The 24,651-nt window shown below is 37.4% G+C and overlaps 1 protein-coding gene across 2 annotated transcripts in view; it reads left to right on the top strand.

Annotated features, from left to right (window-relative positions):
* The window catches only part of FARP2 (FERM, ARH/RhoGEF and pleckstrin domain protein 2), a 92,575-nt gene that overhangs the window by 43,572 nt on the left and 24,352 nt on the right, over positions 1–24,651 (top strand). For both annotated transcript variants that reach the window (XM_042460970.1, XM_042460969.1), the window contains exons 8-13: positions 663–810; positions 2,915–3,010; positions 5,828–5,991; positions 6,187–6,255; positions 8,304–8,361; positions 12,594–12,846. In XM_042460970.1, coding sequence (XP_042316904.1) covers positions 663–810; positions 2,915–3,010; positions 5,828–5,991; positions 6,187–6,255; positions 8,304–8,361; positions 12,594–12,846 — 788 coding nt within the window. The remainder of the gene's footprint in view (positions 1–662; positions 811–2,914; positions 3,011–5,827; positions 5,992–6,186; positions 6,256–8,303; positions 8,362–12,593; positions 12,847–24,651) is intronic.

The following is a 24,651-nucleotide window of genomic DNA, read 5'->3' as shown; positions in this document are numbered from 1 at the left end:
TCTGGAAACAAACCTTAATAGATACAGAGGGCCCAATGTGAGAGGGTATTAGTGTGAGATAAGGTTTTTCTCTGCTGTTGTGACCATGGAAAATATTAAATGATGTTCAGATGTACTAAATCAAGGATGTGCTACTGTGTCAGTGTTGGAGGGATTTTAGGCACTGGTGGCAGCTTCATCAGTTAGCAGAAGAAGCACCAGGTGCAGAAAGTTTTCCTCCCTCTCTTCCAGCCATAATGAGCATTTGATCTCATGTTCCAGTTCCCCAAAGACTGCAGAACCCAAAGGAAACTTACTCTTTCATCCTTTATCTTCCATGGGTTGCTGAGTTGTGAGATTGTATGTTTGAGTTTCTTGTGCATATTTGTTCCTTGAATCCCACTTTGAGAATCATTTTAATGATGGGTAGACTATCAGTCCTCAAAATAAACAAATAGATTGCCTTGTGCTTTATCATTTGCATCATATTTATAAATAGGATTGTAAAGATTTTCTCCTTTTGTCTGGCACAGTGAATTTAAATTAGTGTATTATTCATTAGTGGTTTGTTGCCTTTGTTGGGGCAGTATGTCAGGGTTTTCCTCTAAAATTTCCTAATTCCTGTTAATAATTAATTAATTAATTAATTAATTGTTTCTTTATTTTTATTCTGATTACCATAGTGGCCAAACTCCTGCTGAATCAGATTTCCAAGTACTTGAAATAGCTCGGAAGTTAGAGATGTATGGCATGAGGTTTCACTTGGCTTCTGACCGTGAGGGGACAAAAATTAACTTGGCTGTTTCACATTTGGGTGTTCTGGTATTTCAGGTAGGAAAGAATTATTTAATATGATAACTTTTTGGTAGTTCCACCAACAATACTTTTGATTTATCTTAAAGGTATGAATAGTCACAAATCTGATTTAGGTCTAGCAACTATATCTGTATGAATCGTCCAACTTCCTCCTTGCTACTGCAATCTCTATAGCCCAGGGATCTTTACAGCTAAGAGAGAGGCATCACTGGCAGATGGAGGCCTTAAAGGCTCTGGGGTATTATTGTATCTCCTCCTCCTCCTCCTGGCCCTTTCATATCTTCTTTCCCACCCTGAAAGGCTGAGGAGCAATGTTAAAGTACCTAATGAGGAGAGAAAACTCCAGCATACCTGTGGCCAGATTTCTTTGCCTTAAATGGCCAACAGTTGTAATCGAGCAGCTGCTGAGGCTGTAATTGTTTATTACTCTGCAGAAGAAAGACTAGGAGTCAAAACAGACGGCCCCTTTGTGGTGGCTTCCCAGTCGCTTGGGGGTGTGTCATTTAGATGACACACCCCCCCAAGCCAGCAGGAAGCCACCGTGAAGCTGCCCACCCAACCATGTGGTGAGTAGTTTTGTAGTGCTCTGGCAGCATCATGTTTATATGCCACAAAGCTGGCTTTTTGCAGCTCAAATGCTTCTTTTTGGGCTAGCAAAAAGTTAGATTGGGGCCACAGCATGTGATTGCCATGGCCCCAATCTGGCGATCAGAAGGGCAGCATCAGGCCGCCCCTTCAGGGCCGTCTGTTTCAGCCCTTATAAAGGGATACTCATAACATTGGCAGTAATATCTTCATTTGCTGTCATTTTGTAGCCATTACTTTGTTTTTTTTTTCTTTGTAGACAAAAGTATGTTGATCTAGGATTTGACAAGATTCTTAATACAGTACTTGGAAAAGTTTCTTGTGAGCTTGGACTAGCAAAGGCAAAAACAATGTTAAAAAATATTTTGGTTCTGATTCTTTCCCCCTGTAACCTGCTATGCATTGGTATTACAAGGAATGCCACTATTTACTGAACAATTTAACTACCTTCTTTTATCATGAAATTAAACCTGCAATAGAATAGTCCCAATGCATACCGTATATAATCAACTATAAGTGGATCTCATGTATAAGTCAAGGGCATGCTTTGGGGCAAAATTATGGATTTTAATATGACTCGTGGAAAAGTTGAGGGTAAAACCTAGGGGCATGTAACAAAGGATGTAAAAGATGAAACAAAGGAAAACAGTGCCAAAGAACTTACAAAATTCCTGCGGGCATAAATGTTTATGTTCATGCTAAATGCTAGATAGATGAGAGAATAGAGGGGATTGGTGCTTCCATGACAGATTGCACTCTGACCTTTCGCCGGGGGATAATTCCTTTTTTTCTCTTTTTTTAAAATAAGAGTTAAAGTACAGTACTTACATTGACTTGTGGATAAGTCGACTCAGGTTTTTTGAGTCAGTTTTTTGACTAAAATTTCTAGACTTATACATGAGTATATACAGTAGTTAGCTGCCACCATAGCTATATGTAGAGCTATAGTTTGGATAAGAGGTCTGAAACCTGTGGATGAGATACTGTAAGTTGTTCCAAATCCTCTTGGATGATTACAGCTAAGCTTTAACCATGGTTTGATTTATTAACAAAATATACAGAGTGTGGTACTATAGCCAATTCAAATAAACAAACTATATGCAGTGAACAGCATTTTCCACATAAGAAATAATATTTTTGCCTATGAAGGTTGGAGCACAGAAAATGTTGTTTTCTACACAAAACAATCGTGTGGATTTTGCCTAGACTTTGAAGTCCTGAACTGCAGAAATTCTCATCAGTCCAGGATTCTTCTTACTGAGGTTTATTGTTATTTGAGAAACGGTCAAACCCGTAACTTCTAAGCATTTTTGATAATTTAACTTTTAACTTATGCACTCCTTGAATTCATTGTAAAGTTTTTGAAATACCGTGTTGTTTTAATTATGAAGAACTAATCTTTATTTAAAGCATAGAATCTAGTTAGAAGATAGATTGGATAGTGGATAATATAGGCCTATACATGCTTTTATTCTGTTCAAACCATGCATATTAGGTACATTTCTTCCATTGTTTTATATTACCTTTAATATAGGGTAATACAAAAATCAATACTTTTAACTGGTCCAAAATCCGAAAAATAAGCTTCAAGAGAAAACGATTCCTGATTAAGCTTCACCCAGAGGTTCATGTAAGTAAAATACCATTATGTTTCTTCCACAGTTTTTAACTATGAGTGTAAACACATAGTTTTATTTGCACAAGATATTCCTAGGTCTTGCAATTTTTTATATTCATTAAGAATGAATTCATAAGTTCGTAACCTAACCCATTTACAGGTACTGTGGTATATTATAAATTTTGTAGAAGATTAGATTATTGTAGACACAGCCAGTATTAGAGAGGAATGTTTAGAATGAAAAGAAAAAAAAAACACCAGTGCTCTGTAGAACCAGTTCAGTTAAAGAGAAAGGAAGTCACATGGATTTTAGAACTTTCAGCTAAGGATGTGAATTCCTATTTGTCTCATTCTCTCATGCTGAAAACAAACTGATTTTTCCCCTCCTCACATGCAGTCATAAAGTGCATTTTGCATTTGACAGAATGAGTTTTGAACAAATTGTGTAACTGTGCAACTAAACTAAAGTCCAAGTCTTCTTGCTTGGACTTTAAAAAACAAGTATTTATAGGCCCCATACAGACAGTCTAAAATAAAGCTGCTTCAGGTCAATTTGGAGGTATGCTGTTTAAGTGATGCATGCGCCCCAAGAGTCCAGAAGCCACTCTCCAGTCCTAAGGACTGGAGCATGGCTTTGGCACGGCTTCCAGACTGTTAGGACACATGCTTCATTTAAAAAGCATACCTTCAAAGTGCCACAAGCAGCTTTATTTTGACCTGTCTGTATGGGGCCAATAATTTTATAAAGTATTTCTATATTGCCTCCCAACCCATAAGATCTCCTAAGGCAATGAACAAATAAAAACCAATTAAAACAATACCAAAAACCATTTAAAAAACAAATTGAAATACTCTTAAAATTCTTAAAAGGAGTCTAAAAACAATCCTAGAATCCAGCTTTGATATGGTCAAAACAGCAGTTTCACACACTGAATGCCATGTGGAACAGCACTATTTTGGCTGCACACTGGAAGCTTAAAAGTGATGGGGCCAACCCACCTTCTTGGTCTCTGTGACTCACACAGATGGGGTTATCTGCGCCTATGTAGTGCACCATTTGGAACCTTCTAGAGCTATGATGTAAAGTTTTTGGTGATAGCTTCATCCCCCTCCACACAGCTATCCAGCATGCCTCCTACTTAAACTCGCAGATCCTTTTTGTTCTCCACAGTAGCAGTGATTTTCAGTTAGTTTTCTGATTTCTTGGATGGTTTTTTGGCTTCTCTCATATGGATATTGATTTGGCTTTGTTCTGGACTTTCAGCTTGAGCAAGCCCTATCAGCCACTGACAAACTCTCAGACGGGCTGTGGGTCTTTACCCCCTCAGTCTTCAGTGGCCCTGACTGCTTCTGGTTTTTCAGTCCATGTGGCACAAAGGAAGTTCCCCCAAGATTCTTAAGACCCAATTGGAGAAATCATGGGATGTTTCTGAGTGGCCCACTTCCATCTCTGTTGTCCATGTGAAGTGGTATAGGATCGTTAGCAAGACAAATCTACCATGGGGCTTTCTTGGCAAGATTTTTTCAAAGGGTTTTTGCCATTGCCTTCTTCTGAAGCTGACAGAGTGTGACTTACCCAAGGTCACCCAGTGGTTTCAGTGGTTGAGCAGGAATTTGAGTCCTGCCCTCCCCAAGTCTTAGACCAACACTCAAACCACTACATCTCGCTGCCTCGCAGTGGCTATTATTTTTCACTTAATCCTTTTGCCTCAGGTCTAGCAATTAGCGGACACAAATGCCTATATACTCTTTCCTGTTTTGTTTACATATAATCTTTACACAGATGTAATTTTCAGTGCATAAGGTCTGTTGTAGTACATATATATTACATAAATATAAATAAATATATCCTATGTTTATCCTTATAAATATATCCTGGATAATGAATTCCACATTTAAAATTACTTTTCATTCCCCTGTCTTTCACCATTTAGCTTCAGTGCATGGTGCTGGGTTCTAGTATCCTTAAGATAGGGAGAAAGCTTTCCTTATCAACTTTCTGTGCAGTATCCATAATTTTACACAAGTTTGTCATATCTTTTCTAACTTGCTTTTTTCAAATATAAACAGACTAAGTCATTGTAACTGTTAGCTCTAGTTCCTTGCTTAATTTTTTCATCCTTTTTGGCACCTTTTTTATCCAAAAGTCTAGTAAGAATAATCTCAAATCAGCCAAATATGCAAGCTTTTATAAATAGGAAGAGTGTTATTGTGTTCCTGGAGCTTTCCTAAAGTTAGTGCACCACAAGTAAGTGTGGATGAACTGGTGGACTAATAAGAATGGCTGTGGGCAAATAACTTTTGTGGGCTCATTTGTTTCACTCTTGCTGTTGATCGACTCACTTAATAGTCGATAACTTTCTCCTTTTAAAGTGTATCTTAATCTTTTATTCAGTTCAAAGACACAGCCATGTTAGTCTGAAAAGTCAGCATGCAAAGGGATCTTATAGCACCCTTCATACTAACTGAAGAAAAGAAGCTGGTAGGATGAGCTTTCATAGACTTTAGTCTACTTCCTCAGATGCATGGGGTCTTTCTTTCAGTTAGTTTCAAAGTTGCTGCAAGGCTGCTTTGCATACTGATTTTTTGTTCAGTTATACTTTTGACATGTACTAGCCTAGATTACCTATTCTGTTTTATCTAACCTGTGATAGAAAGAAATGAGGAAGAGTTGCTCAGTATCTCTAACAGTTTTATCCTCTTGCTAGTGATTTACTGTATGTTCTTAAAGCAAATTCTTAAACCTTGTGTTGAACTCTGACAGTCTGTCTGTCTGTATGTGAGTGAGTGATGGTAGCATGCTTGAGCTTCATTGTGTTTCAATTCTAGGGCCCATATCAGGATACTCTGGAATTTCTTTTAGGAAGTAGAGATGAATGCAAGAACTTCTGGAAAATATGTGTTGAGTATCACACTTTCTTCAGGTTATTTGATCAGCCAAAACCAAAGTCAAAAGCAGTCTTCTTCAGCAGAGGATCGTCTTTCAGATACAGGTGTGATATAATTATATTCAGATTGCTCCAAGAAAAAGAACTAAAGACAAACTATTCACATAATTCCTTTAAATTAAAGATCTAGGATTTTATTCTTGAAGTACAAAATATCTTTGCTATGAGACTAGAGTTATATGTATTTCTCATGAAGACATTTTGGTAACAATTCTACATTTTCTTTTTTTGGCTTTACAGTGGGCGTACACAGAAACAATTAGTGGATTATGTTAAAGAGAGTGGGTTGAAAAAAATTCCATATGAAAGGTAACAAGCTATTTTTTGAATGAAGAACTTTTATTGTTCCTTTATAGGTCATCCTGTGCTTTTAAAACTATTCTGTAATAATGAATTTTTGTTTATCTAATTCATTGCTGTGCAGAGCAAACTACCCCACTGCACCCCAAGGTTTAAACTGTTAAACTCTTTCTGGTTTATTTTAGCTTCAGTTTGATTCTTGATTCTTGACACTGGGAATTATCTTGGACTGCAAGGAGCAATAGTTTGCTATCAAAACATTTTATGCAGGTTATTTAGCCCAGAAGACAAGAGAACAAAAGGATTGTTTTAAACTCCACTTTTATTGCAATTATAATGACAGTTGCAGGCATCTGATACTGGTCTCATTTCTCCTGTATTTGAAACAGGGAGCACAAAAAGCAACCCTTGAATCATCTCATACATTTGAGGCAACAGTATTAGAAAGACTATCTTTTCTCATATAACCTGCCTATAATTGACCATTTTAGAGCAGGACTGGGTTACTGTGGTGGGTCCAAGAAGAAATTTTCTCTCCTTGGCATCTTCCAGAGACCACATGGGACTCCCAAAAATGGCACAAAAGGACAAAAATGGAAGTCAACTTCACTTTTGAAAAAAGGGCATATCTGATGTTTAAACAGTGCAGAGAGAGCCTGCAGCCAATTTGAAGGGTGGATTCTGTCTCCTGGAGAGTCGTAGGAAGAAAATCCACCCCATTGGCAGTTCAGGGAGCTGGAGGAGCCAAAGGCTACAAAAACAGCTTTTGGGGCCCATTTGCAGCTCCATAGCCACACTTTGCCCACTCCTACTTAAGAGGCTCTTTTTGGTGGGTAAGCACATAGAGACATTTCTGCAGTAACAACCTTGTTATGAAACTCTCTTCCTAAAGAGGTCAAATTGTACCCAGGTTTGTGTTGTTTTAGACAAGTTGTAAACACATTTGTTTACGATTTCAGTTTTACTCCAATTCTTGGATGTTTTAATTATTGTTTACGATATATACTCAACTATACGTCAGTCTCATGTATAAATCAAGGCCAGGTTTGGGGGCCAAAATTATGGGTTTTGATATGACTTGTAGATAAGTTGAGAGTAAAACATAGGGTATATAACAAAGGATGCAAAGGATGAAGTAAAGGAAAACAGTGCCAGAAAACTTACAAAATTCCACTAGGCATAACTGTTTGTACTCATACTAAAGGCTTCATGTATAAGAGAATATAAAGGAGGTGTGAGTGCTTCCAGAATAAATGACACTTGCTTTTTACCAGGGAATTGTTCCTTTTTCAATAAGAATTAAAGTACAGTACAGTATTTACACTGACCTGTGGATAAGGTGACTCAGGTTTTTCTAGACTTATACACGAATATATACATTACTCTGTTTTTAATTTCATTGTTCATGCATTTGAGTTGTTTATCATGTTCAGTTTTTTGGGAGCAAAGCAACTTGTAGATATTTTTTATAAATAAATATATTTTACATGTAAAAAGTGTAGCCATTATGGTGTAGTTGTTGATTGTTGGATTGTTGAAGTTCTGGAGGCCAGGGCTCAAATCCCCATTTGGGCATGGAAACCAACTGGGTGACCTTGGGCAAGTCATACTCTCTCAACCTTAGAGGAAGATGGTGATAAACCATAAAACAAATCCTGCCAAGAAAACTATGTGATAAGTTTGCCTTAGGGTTACTACAAACTGGAAACGATTTAAAGGCACACATCAACAACAACAATGTAGCCAGTATCTGTATGAATATATATGTATAGATTGAAAACATTACTATTTTTAGTTACAGTTAGGATATGAAATCAAGATTTGCTTCTAACTGAGGGAATCGTTGATGACAAACTTCTAAGAAGCATTTACTTTTGTCATTAATTTTTATACCACTTATTAATTTGAACTTGCAACAGCTGGTAAAGTACATGAGGCTGAGTGATAACATCTTGCAAAAAGGTCCCCTTTTAATTTTTCCCCCTTGGAAAATAGGTTAACAGATTAAATATTTAGATTATTTCTTATCCTCTTACATAATATTTTTTTGTTTTCAGGAGGCACAGCAAAACCAGAATGTCTGCTCACACCTTGAATGCTGATGCAGCTAAACAAGTTAGTCTTGAAATGAAAATGTCTTAAGTATCATGATCAGAAAGATAAAAAAAAGTGAAATTATTTGGATATACCTTTTTACATTTTTAATAATGTATTATTTCTAAATTAATATTTTCAATTTGGCTAATGATGTTACTGAAATTACTCATAGTTGTATACTTTGTGCATGATTATAAAGGAAGCTTGCATTGGTAGCATGACCAACGGAATGTTCTAACCCCTTCCCTCCCTTTTTTTCAGTGCCAGACCTCCATGCCATTATCACAAACTTATGAAACTCTCTGTACCTTCAGAATTTTATAATTTTAGAAATACAAATTTCTAACAAAATTCCTCATTTTGACACATGGAGTTATATCATTGTTTGTATTCAGGTCAAGATTTAATCTTAAACATTTCATGATATCTCTTATTAGTAAAATTTTTAATTTATTATGGGCATGACATATCAGTATATATAAAATAACGCTTTTCTCTGCTATGATAGGCTTTTCTGTAAACAAGCTTTTCAAGAGCAAATACTGTACAGTCTACATGATTACAGTGTTACAATGAGCCCAGCCATATATTGAATAAACTTGTTAGTTCCTGAGTATAGAATTTTAAACTATTTTAGGTCTCATGTAGGTCTTAGCAGGAAGGTTTTCCATGAAGCCTTGACCTTCATAACCTGAAATGGCTGTTTGCCGTTAGCAGTGGCTCTTGCAACAGGAGGGCATAGGACAGCCACCCTACCCAACTCCCATGCCAGCTGTCCCCATTTGTCTACAATGGTAGCATGTTTGTGGGTGACTTCGCTAGCTCTAGTATGAAAGGGTCATTTGCCTCCATATCATCTGATAAACACAATCATCTCCCAATAATATCCTCTACCTCTTCATAAAGCTCAACCAGAGATGCTTCCAAATAAAGAAATGTATAAAGAAAAACAGATCAAACATTAAAAGTACTCAGAAGCAAATGGCTAAGCTGTCCAAACTGCTTGGGTGTCTTGATGTTAATACTGTATTATTAAATGGTTTCACTAAGGAATGTAGGTGTCTCTCAACAGCATGATGTTCCTTTCATTTTGTGTTTGAATTGTATTTATATTTTGACACATTAGCAAATGCAAGTCAGCTATGGAGTCCACATAGCACAAGGCCACTACTGGAATCTGTTTGTGTTTGGTTACTTTTCCCTCATGTTGATACTCATTCACCACTGTGTCTCTTTTGCTGTGAGCATATTTACACAATACCAATACATTTTACAATATACAAAAACATTTTTTGTCCCACAAAGATTTGAAAAAGTAGGTATTTCTTAAGAAACACCATGCCCTAATAAAGCAGTTATTAAATGTAAAGTCGAAGGCTTTAATGGCGGGCAAGTTACTAAATGGTTTTAAAAGGGGTGGGAATATTGTAGCCTCCCAGATGTTCCTGAAATTCTTCACCATTACCTATGCTGACTCAGACTGGTAGGAGTTGCAGTTCATTATTTATGCTAATTTTTTTAAAGAAAAAAAGACTTTTATTTCTTAACTCAAACATCAGATTAACAGTTGTTATCAGAAGATATTGGAAAAGGATATTGAGGAGGGAGCAAACTTGTTTTCTGCTGCTCCTGAGACTAGGACCCGGAGCAATGGATGCAAGTTACAGGAAAAGAGATTCCACCTCAACGTTAGGAAGAACTTCCTGACAGTCAGGGCTGTTCGACAGTGGAACAAACTCCCTTGGAGTGTAGTGGAGTCTCCTTCCTTAGAGGTCTTTAAACAGAGGCTGGATGGCCATCTGTCGGGGATGCTTTGATTGAGATTTCCAGCATGGCAAGGGGTTGGACTGGATGGCCCTTGCAGTCTCTTCCAACTTTATGATTCTATGGTAAGGAAGTCAGATTGTCTCCTTCCTGAAACCAATCCAAAGGGCTAGATATTAGATATTAGGGACTATGTCCTTTACCCAAAGCATTGTCCCATCTTCTGGCCCATCCTATTTTTCATTTTTCCCTGCAGAAAGGAGACACTGTGTTTCTGCCTTTATGGAGGAAGGTGTTCAGGTGGTGTGTGGTGGTGTCATTCCTTTAGCCCTTACTGTATTGTACACTGTGTGATGGATCTTTGAGTCCCCCTCCTGCTCCTGCTTTTGTCTGAGATGGATGGAATCCCTTGAGACCATCTTTTTATGTAAAGAATTCATCACTACCACCACCAGATGATTTGACTCCTCCCCATTTGGGAACACAATGGGATGTTGCTTGAGATTCCACTGGCACTTTCCTTGCAGAGATGCTTCTCTCTCCCTCCAGTTCTGGGAAGGAGCTAGGTCTTGCCGAGCCAAGGCACATCCAAAAGTCTGTATGATAAAGAAAGAGTACTTTTAAAGAAAAGGCTTTTTTTAAAGTAAGGAAACTCTAGCAAAAGGCTATCTCTCACATGAAAGAAATGTTCCTATAGGCAAAGATTAGAAATTGCAAGTTACAGGATAGATTGTTTCAGCCAAATCAGGAAAAAGAATTTAAAAAATCCTAATGTGACTAGCTAGTAGATTCTCCTAATCTTACTTACAGATCAGATGTGATTTGTAGTCTGATGTTCATGAGATAGTTGAGAGCCAGGACTCCATTGTGCAGCTTCCACCAGGTTACCCAAAATGGAGCCTCACTCCAGATATTCCTTGGTTTCAGTTCTTCAATGTCTGTTAAGGGAGGGTGAGAGACAAAGAACCTCACGGTTTTTTGTGGGCTTTTCGGGCTATATGGCCATGTTCTAGAAGAGTTTCTTCTTGATGTTTTGCCGCCATCGGTGGCTGGCATCTTCAGAGATGCCATCCACAGATTCCGGCGAAACGTCAGGAATAAATTCTTCTAGAACATGGCCACATAGCCTGAAAAACCCACAAAAACTATGGATGCCGGCCATGAAAGCCTTCAACTTCACAAAGAACCTCATGGTTCTGCAGGTTTTTTTTATAACTTCTGCTCGGAATCATCTCAAAGGTTCTTGCTTCTGCCCAACATGTTTTGTCACTGGACAGTTGCTATCTTGTCCCCTCTGTGATGCTGAGCCTCATTAAAATGTAACTGTACCTCTGCCCACATTTAACCCTTTGTTATTTGGGAAGAAGGCTAAAGAAGATTAATGGGAAGGACTCCCATTTATCATGCACCCCCAAGTCTCATTCAAAGCTTTCTCAAGGATCATGCCAGGAAATAGTACTTTGGGCAACAGACCTATCCCATGGCATCATCAAGCCCTCATGGATAGGTTCCAGAACACAAGACAGACTCCAGGAGCAAATCCATTTTCCCACCCTGGACTAAGCTTTTTCTTGTCCTGTATCTCTTGACAAAAAATTAGTCTAAGTTTGGTACGTGAGATGATAAGAGCTGTTTTCCATCACATTTGGAAGACATCAGTTTGGATAAGCAAGGTGAGGGGAATCTATGATAATTCTTTAGCCAGGAATCATGTAACTAATTTGGCTTTAAGACTCTTACCTATCTTCGAACTGTAAAACCACATAAATATATGTACATGCGTGGAAGCTTGCAAACTTCAGAACAAAACTTTGTACTTGGAGTAATGATGACTTAGGTGCTACTGTACCATAAATTTATGACCAACTCATATAGCAATGTCATATTGTGTCTTTCTTATTGAAAGTACCCTAATAGACTTTAAGTAACAGACATTTTAAAATATAGATTTTGGTGTGTGGAAATAAAAAAGAACTGAAGCAGTATTAGGACACAGTGACAGAACCAATCAGCCACTTTTATCTGCCCTTGTTTGGATGGTTGCAGCAAGAATCTTGAAAATCTTTACCGTAATTTAGGTGGCAATACTGCCTTTAGACTAAACATGCAAGAGTAATCTGAGTTATTTAAATGCAGGGAGAGTAGTGAAATGATAAAACTAGCTCTTACATTTCTATAAAAAATACAATATAATAATCTTTCCATTGCATCACATGCGCAAGCGCATTCACGCATGACCATGTAGGCATGTACTTCTTGGAAAAGGGACAAGAATGAATCTTCAGGCCCTCACTGTTGGCTCGCACCAGTTATCTTGGTCAAATTCCTGACTCAAGTGTCACTGAGTATGTTTTGTACTATTTATGGTCTTATGGACCCAGGATCTGAGCATACTTGCTTAGAGCATGTTTACATGTTCCTGCTGACATGCTTAGGTAACAGCTGAAATAGTTATCTAATATAAATCTCTCTTCTTTTCTCCTCAGAGTCTCTCGTTTACAGATGGGGTAAGAACCCCTGGGTTTAATACATGTACATATGCCTCCTTACATTCGGATAATGTAATGTCCACAAATGTTGCCAGCTTGCCCGCTTTCACAGACAGAAATCCTTACTTTTTGGAGCCCAGAATGTCACATACAAGGAGCTTGTCAGCAGGAGGAAATAGTGGAATATCAGAAGAAACTGGGAAGAATGTGATACAGGAGCCTGGATCACCAGTTCTCCAGTCATTCCAAGGTGTTGGGTTTTGTAATGTTGCAGGAGACTGCAGGCCCTCTTGTGCTGTTGTTGAGAATAGCTGTGGTTTAGATGTGGCTGTAGAAAAGTGTGGCAAAGAAAGTAAGCTTGCTTGTAAAAATGACAATGATGAGGATGATTTTACCACAGGTGTGACTGTTGCTCCCAAATGTCATGAGCCTCAAGGTAGGGGTGCCCCATTTCTGAAACTCGTTAGTTCCCAGCTTCAGGTTTCAGAAGAATATATTGATGACGATCCAGCTGAAATGTCCTTTTTTGGTGGAGGATCTGAAGCATTTTCTTATTTGTATGGTGATTTAGATTTACAGGAGTCAGATCTATCTAAGTGTCTCTCAAATTCAAGTGCTTTAACGAAACAAATTTTGCAGGAAAATACTGTGTCTTGTCAGTCAAGTTCTGACAGGTACTCCATAGAAGCAGTAGATATGAACATAGATGATGAGTTTGAATTTGAACGAGAGAGTGATTTCAATGGAAACGAGCAGCCATCAGATACCTCAGAACTGTTTGAAGTCAAAGCTCAGGCAAGCAGAATGCAAAGTCTTCTGAGCCCTTCTGAAACTAGTTCACTAATTAACAATCGCTCTGAAAGTAGTTCTCTTAACAATTTAACCTTAAATGGCATGTCATTTTTACATACTTACAGTTCTGCTAATCATTCTGAAGCTAGCTCTATGGTGAATTTCCCAGCATATTCTGTTCGTTCTGAGTCAAGCTCAGCTTTTCAGTTTACTGACATTATTGACCAGTTGGAACAACTGAGCTATCCTCCTACCACTACAGAAGACTCAAGTAGTACTGATGACTCATGGGATTCTGAAACTGTGGCCCCATTAGATGTAAACCTCTTTTTCAGCAATCCCTTTGCTCAGGCTGCTGGAGAGAATTTCACCCTTGACTTTCAGAATAATCTTAAAAATCTCACCCAAGAAGACAAAACAGAAAATACACAGACAAGTCATTAATATATAGCACATTCATTCATGCTATTTAGAATCAAGTTTTAAAAGAGAGACAGAATATATATACTGTTTCTGACCTCATTCATTCCTGTGATTGGATTTTAAATTTGCATATTGCAGCTCACCTTCTCTTTATACTCACATTTTCTCATTTTTCTTAAGGCATCATAAATAAGTTTTTAAGTTGATAGGTAGGTATTAATGGTACATGGACATCACTGTAACATTATTAATGTACTATATGTTTCAACCTCAGAAGATAGATGGGCCATCTATAGTGAGGGATAATGCTGATATTGACTGCACCTGGCTTTGTTGAACAAAATCTGTCAAAGCCAACAGTTGTCTCAGATATCATATGACAAGTGTCCTATGGACTGATATCAACTACCATAAAACACAAATGGTTGTCTTGCAGAGTGGCCATGTTTGAAATCAAGACAGATATAAACTGAATATAAGAGACAGTGAAATATATCAGTGTTGTGCAAGAAAAAGCTCCATGCTTCCAAGAATCAAAGTAGGGATGATTTTTAAGAGAATTTACAAACAGGTATTCATTGCATGTAGGACATCTTTGTGGGTTCTGAACCTAGGTACAGAATTTTGTAAATAAATTTTTTTTTCAACAGTTGAGGAGTCAGTGTTTAGAAAAGGCACTTAGCTTATTTTGTAGTTTCTTATAGCTGTTTTATCATAATGTAGTAAGTTACACTGCTAAGAGAAGCCAATAACTTTCTTGAATCTAGCTTTGTGACAACTAGGAATAAAATATGGGAGAACTGATTGCTGTGGCTTTGATTTGAAAATTGTGCTTTTCAAGAAAAGGCATTATGACTGCTGGAAAAATATAAATAAACAAATCTTAGTCCAAAAGAAGCACATAAAATTATTCAGATTAATGTGGCACTAGAAGAATGTATTATGGTGATAAAGAGTTGGCAAACTTGGTCTCCTGATATGTATGTGAGAATAGATTTTGTGTTGCAGAGCATGAATGCAAGAATAAAAAAACAAGAATACTATTATGGATAATTCTGAAAGGACTGCTTCTTAAGGTTAATTAGGCTTATGTGTCTTTGGCCCGAAACATAGAGGCAGGAAAGAGTGGCTTCCGACAGTTTGGGGGCGGGCATGCAGACGACCCCCCCCCCAGTGGTTGGAGGTTGCACAGGGAGCGCCCCTGGCTGGGAAAGCTGGCACTAAAAAGAGCAGGGAAGGCCCACTCTTTGCCAGTGTCCCAGTGGGGACCACGGCAGCAGGCCACTTTCAGAGCAGGTCTTCTGGTCTCTGTGGTCCCATGCTAATCAGGGGCTGACTGGGACTGGAACAGACAGAGGTCACACCAAGCTGCTGGTCTATGAACTTAATTCCTGTTTATATAAAGGAAAAACCATACAGCATATGAATTTATCAAATTTCCTTTAAGATTTACAGAATAGTGCTGACTTTTTTATAACCTGTGGTAAATTAAGTAATGTTCCCTCTGGACTTGTTATTACACTTTTAAACCACTACTTTAGCCTGCCTAACCACTTTTTTATTACATTAATTTTATGTGTTTGTTGCTTGGATCAATTGAATGATTATCTTTGGCCTACCTATTAGTTTGCTTTTTGTTTCTGAGTTTTCAAAATACTTATTTTTTTTCTAAATTTTAAAGCATTTTTAAAGTAGCTATGATAGTTTCCTTTCCTTCAAATATTATATCAGCAAGAATTATATTAGTTTGAGGGAGTAGCACCTTGAAATAGTACATAACGTAGAATACAATCCCAAATATTATATTTATAATTCTAACATCTTTGCCCTCTAGTAATTTCTTCAAAATAGATGCCAGGGCTGTATAGAACCAACGTGAGCTATGTACTGGAGAGCAGGAATGTACTCTCCACATGGCTTTTCATAGTCCATATTGAACATAGATTTTAATTCTTAGATTGCTTCTTTTGTATCTGTATTGGTAATACCACAAAATTGCTGAAAGAAAAAAGAATTTAAAAGTTGTAATACTAGACTGGAGCTAGTCATTTATTTTTATTTATTTTTGACCAATCATTATTTAGAAAGGGCTTGCTTATTGGAGAAAAATGTGCAGCTTTGGAGATGCAAACTAGGAATTCTTAAAAAATAAGGGCTGTGATCCACAGACTAATACATACTTAGGCGCGTTACAGACCGCCCAAAAGCGGGTGGTCTGCCACCGCCGTCATTAGCTGTGCTGAGAAGCCCCAGCGGCCAAACCACGAGGCTTCCTGGCGCAGCTAAAAAGACGCACCAAAATGGCGCTTCTTTTTGCCACCTGGAAGTGGCACCATGAGGCGCACACTAGCGGCGTCACTTCCGCCACATGACGTCCGGACGCTGTGCATCCGAGACGTCAAAATGGTGGCCCCCGTGTAGACGGGCGCCACCATTTACTACGCGCTCCGCACGTACCAGGGACAGGGCTGGTTAGGAAGGTAAGACCCTTCCTAACCCTAGCACGCCCCTTCCTAACTCTAGTACGCGCGGAGCGTGTACTTTGTGCGCGTGTGTAACATGCCTTAGTTTCTGTAAATAGGTCTGTTGCTAAATGATAACATGAAACAGCTGTATTTCTTCTCATGAGCTAGATGCATACAACAATTCACTTCTAAATTCTTGGCATAAAAGTGCTATTTTGCCTTACCTTTTAAAAGTAACCAGTTTTGTTGGTTCAATTGGTAGGAATGAGCCATCTCTTTTCCATCCCCATATATTATATATCCCCATATATTGTTCAATAACTGTATAAAGATTTCACATAAAATAGCACTACTGAGGTTTATCGACGTGGATACATTTTCCAAATTGGCCCATTAATATTGCCCTTTGCAAATATTCCACAGACCTGTCTAATGGCAATTAAAGCTTACATTTATTGCCTTTTAATAGAAGTATATTTTCTAGAATATTTTTGAAGCTGCACCCTTCCCAAACAGTCCATTTATAGGGATTTGGATCCTAAAGGGAAAGAGAAAATGCTTTGAATTCAACAGGATAGAAGTAGTGACAGAGCAGCTTGGAGCTGTTTCTTCTTCCATAGGGCCCCCTTCCCCTTTTTAATCAAACAAATCCCTCCCATTACAGAGTTAGGTATATTCTGGTCTAAATTTATCTATATCTTGGCAATGTGGTCAGGGTCTGAGACGCTATGTCTCTAAGTGGATCTACCTCCAACACATTTTTCAATCCTTTGTTAGGCTGAAGATCCTAGCTTCAGAAGAAAATGCAGTAATCTTCATGATGGTCTTGAAGGGATCCAAGATCAGATATATTTCTCTAACCTCATCAGTAACCTCATTTGGATGGGGGATTTCTGATTGGCCACAGGAATGTATTCTCAGAATCATTTTCTTTGAGACTAATTTTTCTTGACTTTCTGGCATTTAAAAATAATGCCTTTTTATAACAACAATGTAATATTTTTTTACTGTTAACATATCAGATTGTCTGTACTCCCATTATCAGCTAGAAACTAGATTCTTAGCTCCTACACTTTATTGGAAGTATAATTTTTATAGTACTGTACTATGCAAAATATTATTAAAATGCTACTTTCACCACATGTTACCCAGCTTCTGTCTAATCTCAAAAGCTATGAAACATAAGATTAGTGAGATCATTTTGGTCTAAATAAGAACTGATATGCAGAACTCAATGGAAAAGCATTGGACAACTTGTTTCACCTCCTCCTCCTCCACCACCACCTTTTTAAAGAATAGAAAATGTAGCTAGAGGATTGGGCAATAAATTCCTGATCTGGATGATGCAAAAAACCAGAGGTTCAATCTCTTTTACGAGCAGACCTCATGAAGGCCTCCAACATATATGGGTATATCAAAGGGTGCTGCTTTTATTCTGTTCTATGTGGAGGACTGGGGAAGCTTGTTCTATGAAATTTATGCTTCAATAGCTATTTAAGCCTTAAACCTTCTATGCATAAAAAGTAATGCCTCTTAATTCCAATAGCATCTAGCAATATTTTCTTTAATTCTCCTAAGCTTGTAAATGTTGAAACTTATTTCATTTATTTGCAACTTTTAAAAAATACAGACCTGACTTTTGAAAGGAACAGATGGTGTAGAATTCCTGTTTTGTTTGGTTTGGTGTTTTTTGTTTCTCTTAAAAACAACATCTGAATGTGAGCAGCAGCCTGTTATAGTAAGTGGTGGCTGGTTGCCTCAGGGTCAGGCAGAGGCAAAATTAACAGACATGAAAAGACATGAGGTAGCCAGGGGAGGTGAATAATATGTGTGTGATATCTAACTATTTTTATAGTTATAGCAACAGCTGTAGAAATGAGTTTTGCTCCATAGTACAATTCATTTGCACTTTATGGTACATTGGAAGGTAGTATTAAATACTTCAGAATTTAATCAGATATACTCTAAACAATATTTTTAAAACATTATTTTAGGTCTATATTCATTCTGTATTTAAACATATTTATTTTGGCCCAATTAAAAGGCTAAGAACAGCTGATGGGTGGAATTATGGTTTTCTGGAACTGTAAACAGTTAAGCATCAGCAGAACTGTCTACATATACAGTAACTGTAATAATGCACCCTTTGTAGAATTAAATATATAATTAGTTATTATAGTAATCTCATTTTCTAATAATTATTTATATTTGCCACTTGAATTGGTTAGTTATTTTGGATGGGGTACTTTGCATTCAATTTGACTTCTAGACTTTTCAAACTTTTAAACAGTAATTAACCTCCCATCAGGTATATTCTTAATAGGTGCTCTATGTGGCTTTACTTTTTAGGAGGGCATTAGCTAAAAACCTGTTGGTAATTCATTCCCATTGTTGTCATTTTGCAAAGTCTTTGTTTTACAGGTATTACATTTAATATTAAAAATTCTTCATCAGGAATCTTACTATTGATTCCCACTTTACTTTTTTAAAATACTAAATCTCTTTTGTAGCAAATTTAAGGTACAATATTAGGATGAACTAATTCATATTGTGGGGGTTTTGCAACTCTTCATGCTTGCCTTAATCTGTAATCAAGAACCATTTTAGCTATCAGATGTACAATTAAATTAAAATGAATATGAGTGAAATAAATGTGACCTACAAAAGTGCCATATTCAGATTCAGGTCATAACTTCTGTTTATGCAGCACATCAGAAAACTCAGATCATCTGTACTGGTAGCAAATTGTGAAGGATAACTTTCAGAACATACAAGACATGAATATTAAAGTTTTATGCACCAAATGTTTTGTGCCTTGATATTAGCATTTACTTAATTAGTCACTTAGTGGATACATATTCAAGAGACAAGTATATTTCTTGGACTGGAATATCTAAATACATTATTCTATAATTTTCATATTCAAACTGTTTTTTATATACACTTTTGTTTTCTGTTGAAATTGCCTTAATGATATATCTATGAATTTGTACTAATAGTTTTGAAATTGTTTATACAATAAAATGAGAAGGTATTCATTATGAATTATACTATATGCTTTAGCTTTTTTTTCCTTGTTGACAAATTTATTTTAAAAAAGATTGCCCTTTTCCAGCTTCCTGTATGATGTCTAGAAAAGTAGAAGCCATTTCAATCAGCACAGAATACAACACAGGTTTTTTTCTTGAGTCTTTTTGTTATGTGATACAATTTTTGTAATAAGCCAGCTTTGACCATCAGTTGTTATTTTTGTATTATTAAAAGCTGTACATAAACACTTGTAGAAATTTGCTTACTTTGGATGGCATCCTTTTAGTCAGTCGTGATGTCTTAAGTTAGACTTAGGACATCATAACTGTTTTGTATTCTCCTTTGCGATTGTGACACTGTTGCCACAAAAGCAAATGACCCCCTAACCCACGTTAAAAGCCAGTTAGCCTTCTGGAGCAGTGGAGGTCTGTGGTACTGACAGGTGGGGCACTTAAGGCTGACATGACCAATCCCCTCCTGCTAGCCAGCAGAGTGTTGTAACTGATGACCATTGGGCTCCCTGTTTCTGCTTCTTTCAGCCTCATTACTGGTGGGAGGGGGCTGGTCATGTCATCCTGAAGCACCCCACTCAGCAGCAATGTAGATCTCCGTCGTTCAGGATTGCTTTTAAGGCAGGTTTCAAGGATCAGATGGGGAGTTAAAGGGTAGCTCAGTGAGATAGGTAGATGTTTGCTGCATGATCTTAGCCTTTGTTAGTGCAGATAGGTCTTTAAAAGTGATCTACATTTAGCTTAGCTGGTGAATTCTCCCAAAATTCTAAATGTGCTCTCCAAATGAATGTACCAATAAGGAGTTCTGCAGATCTTGACATTTTTGTGCCCTGTCTTATTTAAAGTTGTCCCTTTTGTCCTCCACACATACTGTCATTTGTACTTGTTTTAATTGCTTGTTTAATTTGCATAGTAATCTACATGCTTTGGTGCCCACTTTCTTACTGGTGAGGCCCCGAGATCCAGGCAGGACACACACAGTTCTGCTGCCTGAGGTAGAATGACAAATGACACCTCTGTCCCTAAGGAACATAATAACCTAGACTGTTCAATTTATTTTGATATCTGAGGAGATCTTTCAAGGGATCTCTCGGTGAGAATAAGAATACAGGTAATAAATATATTTATTTTATTCAGGCCCTTGGTCTCAATTAACTTTGCTTCACTTCACTGGTATCATAACTTACCATTTTTGTGAATCAAGAAAATAATTGTCCTACTTATTTAATTTTATATTCTTAAAGCATATCCTGATGTAAGAAAGAACATATCGCTATAGTGGTACAACCTCTTTGATATAAATAACACTAAATAATACTGTCTGAAGGTGTGATTCTCCAGAAGCTGAATCCTTAGGGTAGAAACAAAAGTCACCATAGCATAGCTGATTCACTGTCAGTCACATTATCAAGAGCTTGTCATATTTTTAGGCAGTTTTATATATAACTTCACATATGAAAAAGTGAGGGAAAAACAACAGATCTGTCTTGATTTGGGAAATGAAATACACCATAGGTTCTCTTTATAATGATGTTCCATTTAAAAAATGGCATTTCACCTTAACACAATGTTAGATCTGTTCTTTGAGAGCTTTTATGAAAGCTTTTATTAACAAGAGGTTGACCCATACTACATGGCTGTGCTCTGTGAATGTTTGATGCACAGAACTAGTTCTTGAGGAACTATTGTTAACAGGTAAGTACTTAGGGCAGAAAGATGAAATGCACAGATATAGGATGGGGGACACCTGGCTGAATGAAAGTACATGTGAAAGGGATCTGGGAGTCCAAGTAGACAACAAGTTGAACATGAGGCAACAGTGTGATGCGGCAGCTAAAAGGCCAATGCAATTTTAGGCTGCATCAATAAAGTATAGTGTCTAGATCAAGAGAAGTAATAGTGCCACTGTATTCTGCTCTGGTCAGGCCCCACCGGGAATATTGTGTCCAGTTCTGGGCACCGCAATTCAAAAAGGACATTGAGAAACTGGAGTGTGTCTAGAGGAGGGCGACTAAAATGGTGAAAGGTCTGGAAACCTTGCCCTATGAGGAACGACTCAGGGAGCTGGGGATGTTTAGCCTGGAGAAGAGAAGGTTAAGAAGGTGATATGATAGTCCTGTTTAAATATTTGAAAGGATGTCATATTGAGGAGGGAGCAAGCTTGTTTTCTGCTGCTCCAGAGAACAGGACCCGGAACAATGGATGCAAGCTACAGGAAAAGAGATTCCACCTCAACATTAGGAAGAACTTCCTGACAGTAAGGGCTGTTCAACAGTGGAACACACTCCCTCGGAGTGTAGTGGAGTCTCCTTCCTTGGAGGTCTTTAAGCAGAGGCTAGATGGCCATCTGTTGGGGATGCTTTGATTGAGATTTCCTGCATGGCAGGGGGTTGGACTGGATGGCCCTTGCGGTCTCTTCCAACTCTATGATTCTGTGATTCTAAGTAAAATGTTTCCCATAGCATTTTTACATACACCATATGTTTTGTTTAAGTTTTTAGTGTATAATGATCATATATCACTTAGATACAAAGGAATTGTGTAGCACCTTTGAGACTGAGAAAAAAAACATTTCTATCATAAGCATTTGTGATCTCCAGCCCCACTTCATCAGATACCTCTTAGGTGAGAAAACCAAATAACAGCTTTTTGCATCGATAGTAAGATATTTATAAATGATAGCAAGTTCTAAATTAGTCCTTTATTATAAAGATTGGTTCTTTATTTTAATCAGAACCTACAACTACTACTTTAAGAGCCAGGGAATGAGACCTTCAAATATTTTTCAGGGGAATCAAATGTGCATATCCATTGTTCCGTAATAGTAAAACTATATAGTTTTGAGACAGCTGTGTTTTTGTATTCTTGGACTTTGAAATTTCTTTCAATTTGAAGGTTAATGGGGCATTTGGTGTAATACCTTAGCCGTCCTTTAAACTATACAGTAATTAGGCTCATCATATCCCTACTTTACAGTTAGAAGATGAGGCTTTGGGAATGTGAGTTTTATAAGGTAATGTGGTAAAGTTAGTGGGAGAGCTACTGATGCAAAGACTTGGAGACTTCTAACCAATAGATCACAGCAGCACTTCAGTAAGTTCTGCAGACAAAATTTCTAGTGTAGACAGAATATTATATCCATTATGAATTTAAAAGATGTTCTAAATGTTGAAATTCATGCATCTCTGTGTCTCTTTACTCTTCCATCTAAGCTAACCTTTAGCTAAACCTTTAGCTAAAGGTTAGATGGAAGCTAACCTTTAGCTAAACTTTTTTGAAATAGATTTTTGTTCAGACATATCTTACAAACTAGATTCCTCAGCTGTTCTGGCCACAGTGGTTCATATGTGCAGCATGGGATATGGTTTGATATTTTGAAAGCAATGTGTGGGTCTGGAATGCTAACTCCATATTTTTGACAAGCAATTACATTTCATTTTGAAAGAGGAAATTGTACATATATAATAAACAGCTACTCAGCTTTTCTTTGTAGCTGAGCCACTTGTTCTTTGTGGGTACATCATTTGTGCAATTGTAGTCAAGACCTGCCAAGGGCTTTATCTAGTACTCTAAAGTTTTTTGTTTTTTTAAAAAATGAGGTTTGATGTTTGTCCGCCAGTAGAATGGACACCATTGCTAGAATGGATTCCCCTCTCCTTGCTCAAACTCTCAAGCCCCTAATCCACACTAGAGAGTTGTGCAGCTCTCCAGGGCAAATTTGGAGGGAGGAGAGGAGTGAAATGGTGGAGCATGTTGCTTAAGTATTCATCCAGTGTTGGGTGTATCCCTAATGATACCCGTATATTAATGTCATCTCTTGAGAGCGTAGTATTCATGTTGAAAATAAAATTTGCTTTACTGCAACTTTTAGTGCAGAAGTCTTCTCAATTCTTGGTGTACTGGAATAGCAAGCCTTTGGGGAGTGTTCATGTCCTGGCGATTTTTAATCTTTTGTAAATGTATTGTTAGTCTGTGGTACTAATGAACCAGCTTTAAAAGATAAAGAGTTCATTTAGCAAAAGTTTCTCTTCTCTCCGTATTTTAGTGGGGGAAATGTTAATAGGGATATATATCAGGAAACAAGAACTAAGACACATAGTTCTCTTTGTTCCTTTTAAGTATGGATTAAAACATGTTAAACTGAAGGTTCTGCACTCTAACTCCCTTTTCGTTATTTTCTCACTTCTCTGACAATATTTGTGTTTGCTTTTATAAGCATATGCCTGAAAAACAACATGAAACACCTGCTTCAAAGTGCAGCCTTCTGTGAAAGGACAGAAATTGGATTTAGTGACAAAAGGGAATTTTCCTCACACACAAACAACACTGAGACATACTAAAAGGCCCACCAAATTGTGAGACTGAAGTTTGAAGCAGAAACACTAGCTTCTGTAACAGCTAGTGGCCATCATGTCAGTGGATTCCAAGCACACTTTTTCTCCCTGGGAAAGGAGACTTTGGGCCATAATCAAAACTAAAGAAATGATGTCCCTTCTAAATTTCCTTCAAAATGCTCTCATATTCAATTTCTGTCAGGATAGACTGCAAAATACTTCCATTGATTGACTTCTTTGTAACAGAAGACATTTGATATCACCTGATTAGTTCTGAGAACATACATTTTTAATTGATTTAAACTTTCATTTTGATTTGTATCAAGTTTCAAAACTGTCCTTTGTTACAAAGTGTAGCTGTATTCAACTGCCATACAAATATTCAGTTGAATACAGCTAGTGTGAAATGTGTGTCACACTTTTTAGTGGCAGAATTAGTGCACTTTCAGAAGGGAGAGGTTTTGTCATTGGAGAACTTCCCATCGTTGTAGCAACAATATGCAACATGCTATACTATGTTCAATGTCCTCACATACCCACATACATATTCAGCTTTGAAAGTTTAGATAGCAATTGAAAGAGAAGTATTTTCTGTTGGAGAGAGCAACGAGAATACTGAAAGTGTAAATATGTGGGGCACTCATTTGCTTGCTCCTTTTCTTTGTATTTAAATTACATGTTAAAATTGATTTAACATTTTTCCCTTTAAGGGACAAATGCCAACAAATTCTTTTACTGTGGATTATAGAGATATCAAAAAGTCAGAAGCAAAGCAGGGACCGCATGAACTGATATAGTTGTTTGGCCTGTTAATAGTTAACTTCATCCTCTATAGTCCGAATCTCTTCCAGGTGACTAAGTGTAACATTGTTTAGCTTCCTGACTAAGTCACTCTGAACACATGCATTAAAACTTCCTTCCCTTTTTTAATGCTGCTTCCCTCTTCCTTGCACACTCATGATTTTTAAAAGGCTTTTCTTCCTGAGTCAAAAGACCAGCA

This window comes from Sceloporus undulatus, chromosome 3 (assembly GCF_019175285.1).
Source record: "Sceloporus undulatus isolate JIND9_A2432 ecotype Alabama chromosome 3, SceUnd_v1.1, whole genome shotgun sequence".
Taxonomy (NCBI): Eukaryota; Metazoa; Chordata; class Lepidosauria; order Squamata; family Phrynosomatidae; genus Sceloporus; species Sceloporus undulatus.
Note: the sequence above shows the minus strand (reverse complement) of the source record. Positions and strands in the feature narration are given on the sequence as shown.